The sequence below is a fragment of the Dermacentor albipictus genome, chromosome 1 (genome assembly GCF_038994185.2).
Source record: "Dermacentor albipictus isolate Rhodes 1998 colony chromosome 1, USDA_Dalb.pri_finalv2, whole genome shotgun sequence".
Lineage (NCBI taxonomy): Eukaryota > Metazoa > Arthropoda > Arachnida > Ixodida > Ixodidae > Dermacentor > Dermacentor albipictus.
Window position 1 is genome coordinate 351058099 of NC_091821.1, and position 16376 is coordinate 351074474.

General features: G+C 43.1%; 1 protein-coding gene across 1 annotated transcript; it reads left to right on the top strand.

Annotated features, from left to right (window-relative positions):
- The first annotated feature begins 7680 nt into the window (after positions 1 to 7680).
- Positions 7681 to 15876, top strand: mRpS30 (mitochondrial ribosomal protein S30). The gene is made up of 5 exons (XM_065441643.2): positions 7681 to 8303; positions 8926 to 9081; positions 9535 to 9646; positions 12200 to 12373; positions 15346 to 15876. Exons 1-5 carry the CDS (start codon positions 7737 to 7739, stop codon positions 15810 to 15812), a joined length of 1476 nt encoding a protein of 491 aa, XP_065297715.2. The 5' UTR covers positions 7681 to 7736; the 3' UTR covers positions 15813 to 15876.
- Positions 15877 to 16376: the final 500 nt, after the last annotated feature.

Sequence of the window (16376 nt, forward strand, 5' to 3'; positions counted from 1 at the left end):
CGGGTAACATTGTGGCACAGCTGGACGTCATTCGCTCGGAGTGTGTGCCATTAAGGACAGCCGAAAGTCGAAGAAAACGGACCTTCCAGAAGAACGCAATAAGAATAGCCATCTTGTTCTTGCAGGTCCCACGCTACAAGCACGAAAGTTTTTTTTTTTTTTTCATAACACAAAGCCATGCGCAAGCTTCTATTTATGTTGTCCAATGAATAAAACCTTCATAAAAGCGATGACTTAACAAATGAACACGATACTGCTACGTTTTCGGAAGGAAAAACAGAAAGCATAATATTTCAAGAGCACCACTGGAAAACCAGAACCGAAAGCAATTCGAGAGTTTTGTGTTTATGCCATTTGATAGGAGACTATAAGCCCTATGCGGCTTTCAAAAAATGCGCTGCTGAAAAACCAAAACCAAAACCGAAAGCAAATCTTGGGTTTTGTGATTCTGCCATCTAGTGAGAGACTACAAAACTAGGTCCTATGCTGCTTAAAAAAAAACGCTGCGAAGGGGGAATCGAACCACGGCCGCCCGTGATGCGGGACGAAAGGTGCTCGCTATTCTACAACTCGGCCACAGCTACCGGGGCTTCGCCAAGGGGTACGCTCATGTTTTTATAGATACCACGGCAATTTTCACGACAGTGTTACAAAAATCGCTTTCGGGAACAATCTTACGCCATATGTGGAGAGCCGAGAGAGGCGTCAATCGAAAGCTGAGTCTACGGACTACATACGCTGCACTGCGTATTACGATAGACGGCATAGTTTTATTACAGTCATCGTTCTTGCCTCAAAAATCGAGCACAAATTTTCGTCGTTTCCATAGGCTTCCATTGCTAAAACTTTAAGTGCTGTGGGAACAAAATTTTTACGTGCCATAGAGTGATCACTGCATTTGGCTCGTGTGGATTGTCTTCCAGAACACGTCTGTCACCTGCGTTTTTTGATAATCGACCTGCAGCTTTTGTTATTCGCGAAAAACCCGCTTGTTCCATTGAAAACGCGCTAGCTTCGTGCCGGGGCCGCTTGGGGCGCTAGTTGGTACGTGTCCAGAAAAGCTGGATATGGTTGCCTACTCGGGAGCATCCCCATTAGATTCTATGGCAGTCAGGCCAGGTAACATGACGTCATGGATCGGAGTGAAAAGGCCTTGTGCTATCTAGGTGGTGTTACCCTAGGCAGCCTCTTCGAGCTAGGCGCGCGGCCGAGATCCGACAGAGTCCCTATCATGTGACTACTCCGCTTGCTCTGGGGGCATCAACCACGTTTGGCCGCGGGGAAGTCTGGCTCTGATCTCGATGGGGCTGCCCATCACTGTAAACCGACTTGGATCGCGGTAAAAACCAGCCGAATGTATACCGTAAGTACACGAGTGTTTTTGGACTTCGCCTTCCACAGAAATTCTGCCGGCCGTGGGGTGGAATCGAATCTGCCACCTCGGGCTTAGTAGAAGAACGGCAGAACCATCAGGCCACGCTGGCGGGCGAAATTTTATTCTTTCCCATTCAATGTAGAGTAGCGATTGAATGTCGGACACCTAGGCATTTTATTGGTTGCCGAAAAATATCAGTGCAGATAAGCGCGTCCCTATAAATCTCGAAACTAAAAGGCAGCCGGCATATATACCACGTTAACAAGCATTTAGCGAGGGCTGTCGTGAGCGCTACAACGTAATTGACAGTAATGATGCAAAACACTCGAACGAAAATGGGGGTTGGGAGCTTGTACCGAGTAGCTCGACGTTCTATAGTTGCTTATTTTTCGATTTCTTTTTTTTTCGCGAAAGGAGAGCACGGACACGGCATCACATGAAAAGTAAATAAGACCGTTGGTCGCTTTCTTTGGCCCAGAGAGTAAATAACAAGAGACGGACAGAAAAAGGGAGGCGTGTAAAGGTTTCTCAGGTGTCACGTTCGCCTCATCAGGGCGAAGGAGGAGGGGAGCGAGACGGCATAGAGTGAAGGCACGGTGGTGTGCAGCGTGTCGAGTATCTCGACTTCCGGTTTCCGCGTCTCCCTGTCCTTGCTTCCGGAGAAGGAGGATGCAGTGTTCGCGCGCTTCCTGTATCGGGCGCTGACAACAGTGTAAATAACTGCCGCCGGCCGGCTGTGCGGCGAGGCGGTCAGTGCGACCACGGAGCGGCTGCCGCGCACCTAAAAGCGACGTACACAGCTCCCGTAAGGAAGAGGGAGAGAAGTGGCCAAACAAAGTGCTAATGTACAATCGTTGACCTTTTCTGTGCGTCACGATGGCGTACGCAGAAATGCGGGTGTCCACTATGTAAAGTGGAAAGGGTGTGTCAGCGCGAATATTATTAATCCAATTAGCATTCTTTGGAAACTTCAACCAGTTTGCGCCTTGTTTCTTGTTTGTTTGTTTGTATCTAACCTATTTCCTGCCAGCTTGAGTCGCTGGGTTGTCCATGGTCTAATGGGTAGAGCACCGGGCTGCCACACAGAGGGAACCAGGTTCGAAAGCAAGTTTGGGACCAACTGAACTGAGCTGAACTTTGGTGTATGGGTATTTGCCGCTAGATGTGTACCACCTTAGATATGTGACGCCACGCGCGGACTTCGTGGCGGCGCCACTAGGTGGCGTAGCGTGTTCAGGTGAAAGCGCGAGAGAGGAGCACGGCTACATACAAGCCTTATACATTAGGCGTTTCGGTGGTGGCAATATGGTGTTTCGCTACATTATCTCTATGTTAATCACATTGACGTCGACATTCATCAGGAGATGGTCTCTGCCGTATACATGTTTTATGTTTCGTAATTGCGACATCTTAGAGAGTACGTTTCTTTTCCCTGTCATATAAGCGCGCTTTAGCTCGCCTAGCTCGTCCCTAGCCCGTGTGAGACATCAGTGTTCACCATTATTTCATTATTACACTTCTTTCTTAACTACGTACATAATGTAATACGAGCTGTGGCGGTCGGTTACAAAAATTTCAACACTTATTTACCCATATGCCAACTTCTGTGATGGACCTCACAATCAGATCGTGGTTATGGCACGTGAAACACCAGAAAAAACATGTATGTATGTATGTATGTATGTATGTATGTATGTATGTATGTATGTATGTATGTATGTATGTATGTATGTATGTATGTATGTATGTATGTATGTATGTATGTATGTATGTATGTATGTATGTATGCATGTATGTATGTATGTATGTATGTATGTATGTATGTATGTATGTATGCATGCATGCATGCATGCATGTATGTATGTATGTATGTATGTATGTATGTATGTATGTATGTATGTATGTATGTATTAACGGACACGAAGCACAAGCACCGCGTAAAGAGTGAATTTCTCATGTAATCATGTATGCAGGTATAGACATAGACGTAATTATCAATTAGGCGAAGAATCGTGGAAGTAAGCGTATTACTTTCGGATGTCACTTGGCGCAACGGCGACGAACCTGGCAACAGGGCCACGTATGCTTCATATGATAATACTTGATATTTCACAAGCGTCATCGCTAAAAGAACGAGGTCTAAGAACTGAGGATCGCAACACAAGCGCTTGTGTTGTGATCCCCTTATCTTCGTCCGCGTGTTTTTTAGCGCTGCTGCTTGTCAAATATTAATTAACTTCACCCAACTCGCCCAAGTTTCCCTACTATTGAGAACAGAGAAAGGATACGGATTGATCAAAAATTTTTTTTTCTGTCAGTTTGCTGCTGTTTTACGAGAGAAGGAGGCTGCCTTTAATGAAAACTCGAGGCGTTAATTGGCCTGGCTGACGGTCTGGCATGCTACTCCAGGTGTTCGTATAACGTTATGACACACGTTTACAGTAATCAGAAAAACACACAGACGGCACATGCATGCACAGACACGCATGCACTCAACCTGCTCATAAGTATCACTAAAGTCCACAGTTAAAAAAAAACAATGCCAGAAGCGTTTTTGTGGTACGCAATGCGCAAGCAGTGTTTCGCCACAAGTCAATTAAGAATGTCCCGCAGCTTAAGGCTACAGAGTCACCGTGAAAATGCAACAGACCCTTTACAGATTGTCTTTTTGACGAATGTCGAGTGCCGGTCTTGCCAAAACACACGTGCGAACCCCCGCACTAGCGAACACTGAATTGCCATGACCCCGCGACAGTTATAAAGCCAGTAAACGCGTCGCGGCCAGCTGCCGGCCCGGCTTCCGAGTCCGGCCGTAGAGAAACAAATTTATCTACACGGTCCAGCCTCCGTCATTAGTGCGAGGCGACGCCGAAGCGCACCAGCGGCCCACGAAACACGCAAAAGCGAGATTTGCAGGTCCGGCGCGATTCGTGACTCGATCTTTTCGTGTACGACCGACCGACCGCCTGCACCGCGCGCCGCACCGCGGGGACATCCGCCTCGGAAGCGGACTACTTCGTGGTTCTTTTACAATCTTCCACGTTCCGGTCCTTCCTTCCGCTCAGCGCCTCCCCGCCCCCTCTCCCCGCCCACTCCTCTTGTTCCCCCGTGACCCTATTGTCTTCCGATTCTCGTTAGTGATCGCACCGCGGCACAGAAAGGCACCTTTTGTCTTCCGGGGGTCCGGCGGCGGCGCTCGCTGCTTTTGTCTCTCGGCGCTGTTTCGTCGCATGCCACGTCTGCAATCGAGGCTTGTATGTGTACACACACACCGGCTCGCACGTAAGTGCGCTCTGCCCGCACGGTACTTCGCTTGCGTGTCTCGCCAAGTGAAAAACCCGCGGGTCAGTATTATAATACAATGATTCTCTTCGTTGATCGATTTTGGCTGGATCTATTCTTGTCACCTGCCACGGAGAGGACCTGCAGCGATAACGCAGAGTGATGCAACCGAATGGGATTTAATTTACATAGAATCGCTGCAGTGACCCATGCACCTCAAATCATATTTCATATAGGTCTGAAATGTGTTTTGATTGGGGTCCCGAAAAGGGGAAGCACTGTGGTTATGATAAACGACGTAGTGGAGGGCTCCCGATTAATTTTGACCATCCGTGCTTCTTTAACGCTCACGTAAATCTAGGTACATACGAATGTGTGTGTTTTTTTTCTTCTTTTCCTCTTTTTTTCATTTTTTTTTTTCATTTCGCCGCTATCGAAATGCGGCCGCCGCAGCCTGAAACGTTTATTGTCCTAATGCGTGCGCTCTCAGTAAGAGACAGGAAGCCACTGGAAAAGGACGCAATAAAGTTGGCGCAATCAACTTGAACCCAGCGTTACAGCGCATGCAAAAGCACAAAGAGAAAACAGAATACACGAGAAATCACGCAGCACCGCGTTACGCCCTCTTTTCACTTCATACCTTTGTATTTTTACAAGAATGCTTGGGCTATAGCTATAGCGTGACACCTTATTTTCCAGCGCGAATGTGTCTTGCACTGCGCTGCATTGACGCACACCGAGATTTGATGATGCGAAAATGCTCAGAAGTCGGGTCAGGTTGACGCGATAGATGAATAGAAGGGACTTCGTGATATACGTCAGCGTTGCGTTCGTTTCCCTGTCGCAAAAAGGACTTGATTATTTTTTAGGCACATAACCATGTATGCTGTGAGGCTGGATGCGAAAAAGGTGTCCTTTCATATTTCGTCAATCACCGCGCGTCACGCGCTGTATGTGCAAGCGAAAGATTGCGAGGGTCAGCCAACGATCTCGCGCGCGCGAGGGAGGGAAGCGGAGCGGGAGCGCGCCGTCTTCTGTCGCGCGTGAGGCCTGGGAGGGGGAGTGGGAGCTGCTACTTATTTATTTATCAGTCGGAAAAAATTAGTACGCTATCAGTACGTCGCTGGAAATACCGCAGTTAGATGTCCCTAAGCTGTGCCTACAAATGCCTCATTGACACTCTGTAAATTATGATAGTACGTCTCGAGTTACATATTTTTTTACAATTACCTAGTGAAATCTCAGTAACGAAAATATTACTGGCAGCTACTCCACTGTACTGGAAACAATATGCACTAGGTTTTTTTGAGTAACGCATTGCTTTTTTTTTTAAATCTTGCTGCATGATAGTTAGTGGGGACACCCTGAATATATTTATGATCTCTGCATGCAAATGACGATGTTTCCATCCCTAATAAATGTAAATTCTTAGAAGTGTTTTTTTTTTTTATGAGTCGTTAGCTTTATGAGTCGTTAGCTACTGGAAAGAGAAGCGATATTGAGACACATACATACCATTCACGTGCATTTCACACGCCGTTGATAAAAGACTTTTCCGAAAGGGTCACTAAAGTTACCAGTTTTTTTTTCTGGGTCAATAAGCACGCAAATTATTTTGAAGCGAGGTGAACATACAGCAACATATTCATTCTCTAGGCATAATCTATTCATACCTTTAGAAATAATTGTCAATTGCCTACCTTTCCTGTGTATATATTCAAATATATTGAGTTTGTGCATGGTGTTTACAGTGGAAACTTAAAACAATGAAGTGAGGTTTTGCGGACGAGGCAGCCGCCACTTGTACTTCTAATGCGTTTGTTCTCCTATTGTCAGGATTTGCCAAAATAAAGCAAAATATGTATTAAAATGCGTGCAGGTCCGCGCCAACAATGATGTAGTAAGCTATTGGCCACAACAAAATTTTAAGTGAGCAGGTTGAGGCAAGTCCAAAGAAACCTCGAACGATGTGGGTGACAAAACTCTGGCAATGGCACGATATGTGGGGGATATGTGGAGGTTATGTGGGGGGGGGGGGGGGGGGGGTAGGGGACTCCGGTGGGGGCTCCCCACAGGATTTTTTTGGGTAATGCGGATCTTAAAGGCTATTGTTTTGTTGGTTTATTTATTTATTTATTTCACGTACTTTCAAGGCCCGAAGGCGTTACAGGAAGGAGTGGAGTCAAAAACAAAAATAATGCAGTCAAAATACAAACAGAAAGTATTAGCCGAAAATATTAACAAAAGACATTCTGAACAGCTGTCTTGAAGTTGGTAGAGTCGGTGATGAGTGCGATTGATGCGGGAAGGCGATTCCAGTCCGTGCTTGTCCTATGGATGAATGAGTAACTGTACTGGTTTGTACGGCACAATGGCAACCCGACTTTAAGACTGTGGTCAGTGTGGGCCGAAATATAAGACGGAGGGGCAAGAAGGGTTTCTTTTACAAGGGTGCTCAAATGAAAAACGTGGTGGAAGCGATATTGAGATGCGAAATGAGGTGGTGTCCACAATCTGACGTCTATGATGTGTTCTTGGCTCTTGCAAAGGCGTCCGGAACATTCAAACTACAAAAGCATACTCTTTAAGACGTATAAGTATAAAGGGCGTCATCTTATGAGACGTGGATTCCATAACCCATCCAAAACTCTACCTGTATGACGTGTTTGTGATTCCCAAGATCACCTCAGAGTATTTTTCTAGGTCACTTTACTTCAGCCGCATTCAGCCATAGAGATTCCTACAACATCATTCAACATCAAGAGATTAAATTATCATTTCAACTCTAGAGGACGCCACCCTATACGACCGGATGTCTTGCAGTCATAGCTTATACCGGTACAAGTTAGATTTTTGAGAAAAAAAAATAGCAAGGAGATGTATAAAAAATCTGAATAAATCAAGCTAACTAGGTGTCTGTTTGTTGCTATTTGTGACCGACCCGCTTCAAAGGTGGCGCAATTAAATCATCATCATCATCATCAAATTTGGACTCCACCTAATTTAAATTTCGCGTAGTTCAGCTACTGCGGCTCACCCCTCTGGCAACCCTCGCTACAGCCATGTGCTTCCTTACAAAATGGCGACCAAAATACTAGCGAACCGGCGCATTTTAGGATGCGCCCGAAATTTGCGGTTCACGAGTCACTATCCCAAGCTTCTTAACCCGGACTTAGAATCAGAGTACGCGTACACTGAAGAACCCAAGTACCCGCCGATCTTGGATGTTTCTAGAGAGGCCACCAAGAGGCGCGAGAGAGAAGAATGGCGAGACAGCATCAAGGCGATGCCCACTGTTCAGCAAAAACTGCAGACGATGGCCGAGACGGGCCAGCAGTACTGTTACGTGGTGAACCCGGATATCTTGTACTACAACTGCCTCCCTGCGTACCAGTACGCGACGCGCACGCACCTGATAGAAGGGCTGCCCGACTCTTACGAGAAAATAGACGTCGAGGACGCGTACGCGCGGCTCAAACCGTACCTCGTCGATGCCATCGCCACAGAGCTGGAGATGTACGAGATGGGCGGTAAATTCAGAGCTAAATCTTTCGAGTCAGTCAAGCAGAGTAAAGTTATCGCAAGCGTTTTGTCGGTGCTTCTGAGAGGCCTTGCCAAGGACACGCCTCACCTTCAGACCTCGCAGGTCGGTAAAATAGCTCGCTTCCTACTCGATAGTTAGTGCACGGAATTGTGCCGTCAAACGGCTGCGTTGGAGCACACTGAACTTTGTATAAATGCATGCACGGTTGCTTTATGTGTAATTCTGGTTAAAGAGTGAGAATGGCGCATGGAAAATAATTGGATTTCAGTGTAAATTGGATATCCAAGCACACACTTATTCTCGCTTATGCTTGCTCTTCAGGCGGCACTTTGCCGCGCTTTAACTGAGCGTGATCAGAGCAGCCGACGCGTTGTTAGGCTCACAGGAGTGCATAAACATGTTTAACTGGAAAGACTACTAAACACAGATTGAGTGAAGATGACTATCTTATGTAGCGACACGTATCTGTTTAAGCATGTTTTTTTTTTTGAAAAATGAATTGGGATCATTAATAAGCAAGTAATAATGTCAAGTTGTAAATGTACATAATGACAAGTGCGGTGTGACTTTTGGATCCTTGCAAGGAAAAAGTTTCGTGCACGACTGCGTAAGAACAGCTAAACATGTATTCTCGACAGCCAGATTGGTGACATATAAGGCTGTTACAGTGCTCAATTTTTGGGATAACGTGGCCTGCATAATAAAATACTCGTCTCTCTTCCAGGTGGACTTCACACCACGTTGCGATGCCTTTTGGGAGCACGGCCGATACTACCCCAGCCAGAGGAGACGGTTCAGAAACCAGGAAACCATCCACATGAAATTGCAGTTCAAGGATAAACCTGATGCTCAAGTCAGAATTACAGAGCCACTTCCTGCTGTAAGTCAATATGGAGACACCCAACATGTTTGATTCTAATAAGGATATCGGTGGTTTTGTCAGAGCTTCCCTTCGGTAGAGCATGCAAGGGTAGAAAGTTGCTTACAATTATATGATCATAGCAGAAGCTTCTCTTTTAGCAGCTGCTTCACTTACTGAGAGTGCCAATCGTTTCATTTTCACTGACAGATTATTTTTATGCAGATTATTTTAGCCTGAAATAACTGTGTAATGGGAAGGTGTGTAGTTGTGTTTGCTTCTTACCATAAGTACTGTTCCTCTGCGCAGTAAAACCCCACAAGTTTTCCCTGCAATGTGTTGCATTATTCATTCCTTGTGATGAGCCCCTTCCTTGTTTATGCTCCAATAAAGCAAGGACAAGCTGAATGTCTTATAACTGTGCTGCAAAAGTAACACAAAAGAGGGTTATCTCCTGTAAACATTTATTTATAGATAGTGAGCCTGGATGATCCACTTGTATGCAGCCAAGAAGTTCCAGATTTTCCCTACCATCCATCTTATATGAAGTTCAAGTGGAAAAAAAAGTATCAGACTAGTTTGCCTGGTAAGTCCTTTTTTTTTTCATATGTACAATTTGGGGGGGGGGGTGTATAGTGTGTGCTAGCATGCCTATACTCCTGTGCCTTCTTGCACAGAAAATCCTAAAGTTCTCGCATCCCACGCAATTTGAGAGTCTGTGTCAATATGAAGCATTTGCTCACACAACGCATGAGAATATATGTGTATTGAATGCTTATTATGTGGATATCAAGTAATGTGGGATTTATTAAAGATGTGGGAAAAGTGGCAAAGGTTTATGTAGTCAGCAGGCATTTTTTAATGATTACACTTGAAGTACTACAAGCTTTCTGCATTGAAATGTCCTCCATTAACATATTGACACTTTTATGCTTAAAATTTGGCATGCTTATGTTAAGGTACAATGGTAGACAGTGCCATATGCTGGGTGCTACATGGAGAATGGTGAGTAGCAGCCTGTGAAAACTGAAGCAGGAAATGTAACCATGGATCCTTGAATTGTCTTCTTGCGACTATATGATCAATGACATTCACTATGTGTACTGCTGTTATTGTGTCCAAATTTATGAGGTCGTGTCCCAGTGCCTGCTTCATGAATGCAGGAAATGATGTATTTGATCAGTTTGAAATGTCAAAAGTAATGTCAACGGTTACGACCATCGGCATGTGTTTATCTCTGGCATTGTCGTAATATGAGAACACTGCATGCAAACGTTTGGTATCAGCACAATAATATTTCTACAATGCTTACACTGTTAGGCCTCACTTAAAACTATATTAAACCAATTTTACATGCCACTACTGGCACAACTGGAAGACCAATTTTTATATGCTGTAATTTTTATGTCTGCAGTAGAATATGCACGTACAGAAAGGAAAACAGTGGTGCTAATTAGAGTGTGAGGTATATGTTGTCTTTGTTGTGGAATAAGCCATAAATAAAAACATGGTACTCTGAACTGTTCATATTCTCCTTTACTGTCCATTCTATTCCGTTCACCCATTCTATTTAGAGATCTGTGTGCATTGGAGACAGCTATACGACAGCATTATATGTAAAGGCTTTATACGCTTGATTTGTTGCTTTATTATGTAGAACAATGTGTGCTTCCTGGCACTGTTTTGAAGGTCAGTTATATCATACTACCCAGCTCACTGTATGAAGCAAGTCGCAATTTGAACCGAGTATTTCTCCACATTAAAAATATTGCTAGCAAGGTTTCCTACTAATCATGCTGCTGTAAAAAAGAAATTGCGCAGATCCAACATGCCTGTTGGAGTCTGTATGAAGCAGTTAAGTAAATATTGTACTTCTATCAGCACTGTGTACAAACGTGCTTACTTTCATCTATAGGATGAAAGTAAAAACATGTAATCTCATGCAATGGTTACGTTTATGCACCTGAAAGGCCTCAACTTCTGTATTTCTTTGTCACATTGGCACATACCTTCCGAAGATCTAGTCAAGAATAAGCACACCCCCAGTGGCACATATTGAATGGTTAAATCATAGAAAATCAAGTAAATCAATGAAGCTGCTGAATATAATGTGCTATTCCATTAAATAGGTTGGTATGCTTTAAATATGCGTCTTAGCAGACAATATGTCTTCAAGATTAATGTATAAATTCATTGTTTTATTACGACGAACAGAAGTGCACCTACTAGTAATACATGATGGTCAGCATACAGGGTTCTATAAGCCCATTTGTTGGTACTTGCATTCAGAGCAGCACATTAAGCTTTGTACATACATGTATATATAGAAAATGTTGCTCCAGTGAGAAAACAATGACAAATGCCATTTCACATGTGGCACTGTGAACTGTAATGGAACTTCCAAATATGGTGTTGAATGGCCATTTTTGTGAGTGCGATCATTATAACGTTACCTTGAACAGCTTGTTCAAGTGCGACAGTTTTGCAAAATATAAACTCCACTCAGATTTTAATTGAATGAGACAATTAACATACTTGAACCATTACTGAATTGTGGCATTCTGAAAAAATGGTGCAGCTGCAAATATGGGTTATTGCTGCCTAGATTGGCTTACACAATAAGATAAACTCATGGACAAATATTCAACATTTTAACAAACATATTATAATTTGTCAAACTAGACAGCTTGTATTTTAGATTCACTTGCTGGTTTAGGATAATTTGTGTTTTTTGAATGTATTTAACAAATCAATGGCACATTGACAAGGGGGGTTCAACTTTGGAAACCTTCCCCCAAAGTTTTTTTTTCCGGCTAGTGTGTGTGTGTGTGTGTGTGTGTGTGTGTGTGTGTGTGTGTGTGTGTGTGCGTGTGTGTTCTCTCCAAAACCATAATTTCTCCCATTGCCCCAATGGGAAATTCTGGGTACACTAATGTTACAAATAACCTAGCTGGATTGAGGGCCAGAAATCACTCATGATTGTGTTGCTTTTTATGCTGTAGTTTTTCTTTTTTGAGACTTTGGTTTAGTTGCCATAAATGAAAATAACGACGGGGTTATTTCCTTGTCTGTGCCTTTCCCACATAGAAAACACAAAGCAGCGCACATTCTCATTGAGCCTCATTTTCATGTTCTTTAGGTACTTGGCCACTCCACGAGTGCAATTTTCCTTTGCTCACCATACGGCAACGCAGCGTGCTGACTGGCCACCACAGCTCTCCATTCAAAACACCTGAAGAGGTACAGGATGCGACGAATGCTGCAGCCATACTGGCAGGCTTTGGCTGGCTGAATGGAGTGGCAACACAGCTGGGTACGCGTGCAGTGGCACATTGTTGCACACTTGGCATTGCATTATCATTGTTGCACATGGCTGTCACCAGTGAGGAGTGAATAGTGCCCTTAAGTAACCGGTCTTTTTGTTGTGGGCTACAACTTCTGCAAAAGCTGTATTTTTGCCATCATAGTTGTCATGGCTAGTCATGCAGGGCGTTTTATCATTCTTGATTTTTTTTAAGTTCATCTGCGGCACGTAGCACAATTCTAATTTTTGGGCTGGATTACTGTCTGAGGTGGACATTATTTGCACAAGAAATCAAAATGAATATTTGACTAATTAACAAAGTTTTGTTAACTCACTTAATCTAATTACATTACGGGGCATATTGCAATGTACTATAGTTGACTTCCATTAATTCAACCCTGATGGGACCGATAAAATCGATAGAATTGTCTGCCAGGTCTAATTATATGAGATGCAGAAAAAAATGTCAGAACAAAATGCCAATTCGTTTGGTAGTATTTGCCAGAGTCTAACGTGCCCCCAAATGAAATGCACCCATTTTCTATGTGTCCAAGTAGAAAATTAACGTAGAAAAGACATTAAGGTTTCTCAACAAAATAGAAAGCTAACGAACACCCAATTCGTTAGCAAGAAATATGGGCAAGGGTCTAATATTTGTTGCACAGTGGCAGCAGCTTTCCTAAAGTCAGCTTTGCTGCAGTAAATCTGTTTTATGCGGTAGAGCATCAGAAGGCTATGCAGGCGGTTTTGGTTTCATGTCTGATTGCTCCGCTTAAGCAGGCCAAAAAAAGGTGTTTTCGAGGGGAGGTGACGAGTGTTCAACGCATTCATTCTCCCCCTAAGGGCAATTCCGGCATTTCTCTTGTCACATTAGGTTATTGCCATTTTCTAATGGCATTGACAGTTCTACCACTGGTAGGATGGTTCACTTTGCTTAGAAACTCAACAATTTTAAGTGACCAGTAAACGAGGTACCAAAACTGAAATGGGTAGCTGCTTTGTGTGACGTCTACGATGAGTCGATGACATCAGATCCTACACTACAGCAATGTAAACACACAGAATGTGTGCTAAACACGTGGTGCACATGGTATTAATGCCAAAAAAGGCGAAGCTGACAATCTCTTCCAATGACATGGGAAGCTTTTCCAGCTCTTTTGAACTAGACAACGGTGAATTCAGCAATGATATGAGCACTGAAGGATTACCGCGTGCTTTTGACCTGCCGCTGCCTCGCGAGGCAGCTGACGAGCCCCAAGCTCTACACATTGTGCTGCGGCACGACGAAAAGAAGCACAGGTCACCATGTCTGTCAAGTGATGATTGTCAGCCGTTGTCTCGTAAAAAAGAGGGGGGCGGCCAGCTTCGTTGTTTCTGGGCTAAGTGGCAGTATAGACTCTGACGTCACAATCACAGGGTGGCCAGTAAAATGTCATTCATTCGTGGGCATGAGTCGAGAGTATGCAGCCAATCTTTAAGTTCATTTTCAGGAAAACTAAATGCAGTCCTATGGTTTGACAAAGATAATCAGAGTGCGAGAGAGAATGTATATTCAAAATTTTATTAAGGTCAGTGGGCTTTAAAAAATTGAATTGCAGGAGTTGCCATTTAAGCTCCGTTCAAGACACATGCTGCCACTGAAGGGGTCACTGCACGTGTGCTGGCTGGTAAACTTTGAATTATCTGGCAAAGGCAAATCTAGGATCGAAATAACGAAAGTTTGGACCCACAGACATGCATGGCCATTGGCTGGGATTGAATTAACCAGCATCGATAGAACGGAAGTCTACCTTAATTGTAGGCTACTCCAAAAGTCATATCTACTTGTAACATATTCTGAAGCTGGCACCAGTTTTAAGATATACATCCCTAAAGCTGGTGATAAAATGCATTAGTGTTCCAGTAATTTTTGAACATCAATGCATAAAAACATGTTCTGTTAAAAAAGTAAATGGAACAGCTTATCTTTACCACAAGTTTGACTGCTCATCTCAAAATTAGTTCCAATCAGATATGCTTTGTGAAATTTCTGCCTTAAATTTGTTTATTGGAATATGTGTGCTGAAGTAATTTTAGGCAGTTGATTAGTAAAGTTTTGTTAAGCATTCGATTAGCCATATTGATATTTAGTGTAAATTATATCTGCCTCTCTGAGCAAGCCAGCTCATCAAGATTTGTGCGATTTGCCACAGGCAATATTTAAAAATTGTTGTAAAATAAAAAAAAAGCACCCTGTATATTACATAGCTGTTCAGTCATTACATCACACTAGCCATGGCCTGCATATTTACTTAAGCAATTTAAATATATCTTGCAATTGCTGTTTCTTCACAAGTACTAAGATTTCGTGCCACAATCACATTTTATAATCCCAGTCTTACACGAATGCTATAGAGGTCTGCAGTGTTCAGCTAGATCGGTGATTACACATCTACCAGTAGAATCTCTAACAAGCCAGCCTAACTTCGAGCAGGGGTATCGTTCACAAGAAAGGATTGATGCAAAGGCAGGTGGCACATCATCAATTTCCCGCAGCATTTTATATTTTTGTTGGCTGTCTGGCCTAGGCTTGTTACAGCTGTTAATTGTTAAATGAGAATGTTGCATTTCTGTATTTGAATGCTCAACTACTGCCTAGCATAACAAAGATCCTAAATAGGTAAAAAAATGTGAAAGGGCTTTTCTTTTCTTTTTCTGTGGACTAAATATGAAGTGCAACTGCCTTTTTTTATTACGTGATGCATTACTCTGCAAGCAAACTCTTATATGATTCACATATGTTAGACTTGTAGCACATGTTATGAAGGTGATCGCTTATAACTGAAGAGTTTGTTTTATGACACTTGTACTAGCCAACTTGTGTTCCATTTTAAATAATGATATTTAGTTATGTGTAGTTTAACATTACTATTAAATATAAAAAGAGATGCAGTGCTTGAGTATCTTCACCCTTCTTGTTGTCTTTAAAATTTCTTTTACAGGATTCACAATATATCATGACCCAACCTATCCCCTGGTCAGCCACATAGTCAACACAGATGGGCAGCACTGGACATTTGCAGTCTACCAACTAAACACACTTCGTTTCCATGAGGACTACTACGAAAGCAATCCACTTCGCAACCTCTGCTGGTCATCCGGAAATCTTCGCCTCTTTGAAGCTTACGAAAATGGAGAACTGAAAGGTATAGACGACAACGTGTTCAAGCTCCTGCTTCGGTTCATGCTCCGCCAACCCAAGGTGCCTGAAGGGGTTGAGCTTCGTCCATATCTGGGTGTGGACACCCGTCTTGAAGAAGAGAGGCAAGAACAACTTCAGTACTGGATGAGGACCTATGACTGCCGCTTTGTGCTGAGAGAGGCTATTGCTAAAGAAGTGCCGATGTGGGTCAAGATCTACAAGTGGCACAAAGACGCTCCACCCTCACCTCACATCAAGCTGAAGTAACTTGCTCGGCATTGTGAATGTATAGTTGTTTATCTCCAGTAAAGTATAACATATGTGATTCAAAGTGCTGCCTTGATATCTGAAGAGGAAACACTGTTTGCATATTTGTCTCAATTTTACTGAAAAACACAATGACGTCATCAAGAATATTATGCCTGACTCAAAGTGGTCCCTTGATCTCTGAAAACACTGTTTTGGTCTCAAATGTAATTAAATAGTACATGATTATATCAGCACAGAAGCAGTGCTGCCTGACCCTTCTGAGGAGTGTTACAATGAAAAGCATAATATTAAACTAAAATTTCAGCCAAATCAAAACTGTACTCTAATACCAAATACACGTTTACATTTGTAAAAAGTAGTACATTTGTAACAAGGCTGTAGGTGAGGGGAAATTTACAAAATATAATAAGGCAAAGAATAATATGTGAAATGTGAATATGTTGTGAAACTGCTTACAAGTGAAACAGAAGGACCATGCCACAGTCGAGAATAGGACATGGTCCTATCTCACTTATAAGCAGTCCTAACTGTATTCCTTTTTTTGCGTGCATTTCTTGCAAT

What these genes read in the sequence shown, in the direction of transcription:
- mRpS30 (XM_065441643.2), top strand. Translation starts at nt 7,737, where the DNA reads ATGGCGACCAAAATACTAGCGAACCGGCGCATTTTAGGATGCGCCCGA. An exon ending in CTCACCTTCAGACCTCGCAG is followed by an intron (nt 8,304 to 8,925) that starts GTCGGTAAAATA and finishes TCTCTCTTCCAG; the next exon opens with GTGGACTTCACACCACGTTG. An exon ending in TGGAGTGGCAACACAGCTGG is followed by an intron (nt 12,374 to 15,345) that starts GTACGCGTGCAG and finishes TTTCTTTTACAG; the next exon opens with GATTCACAATATATCATGAC.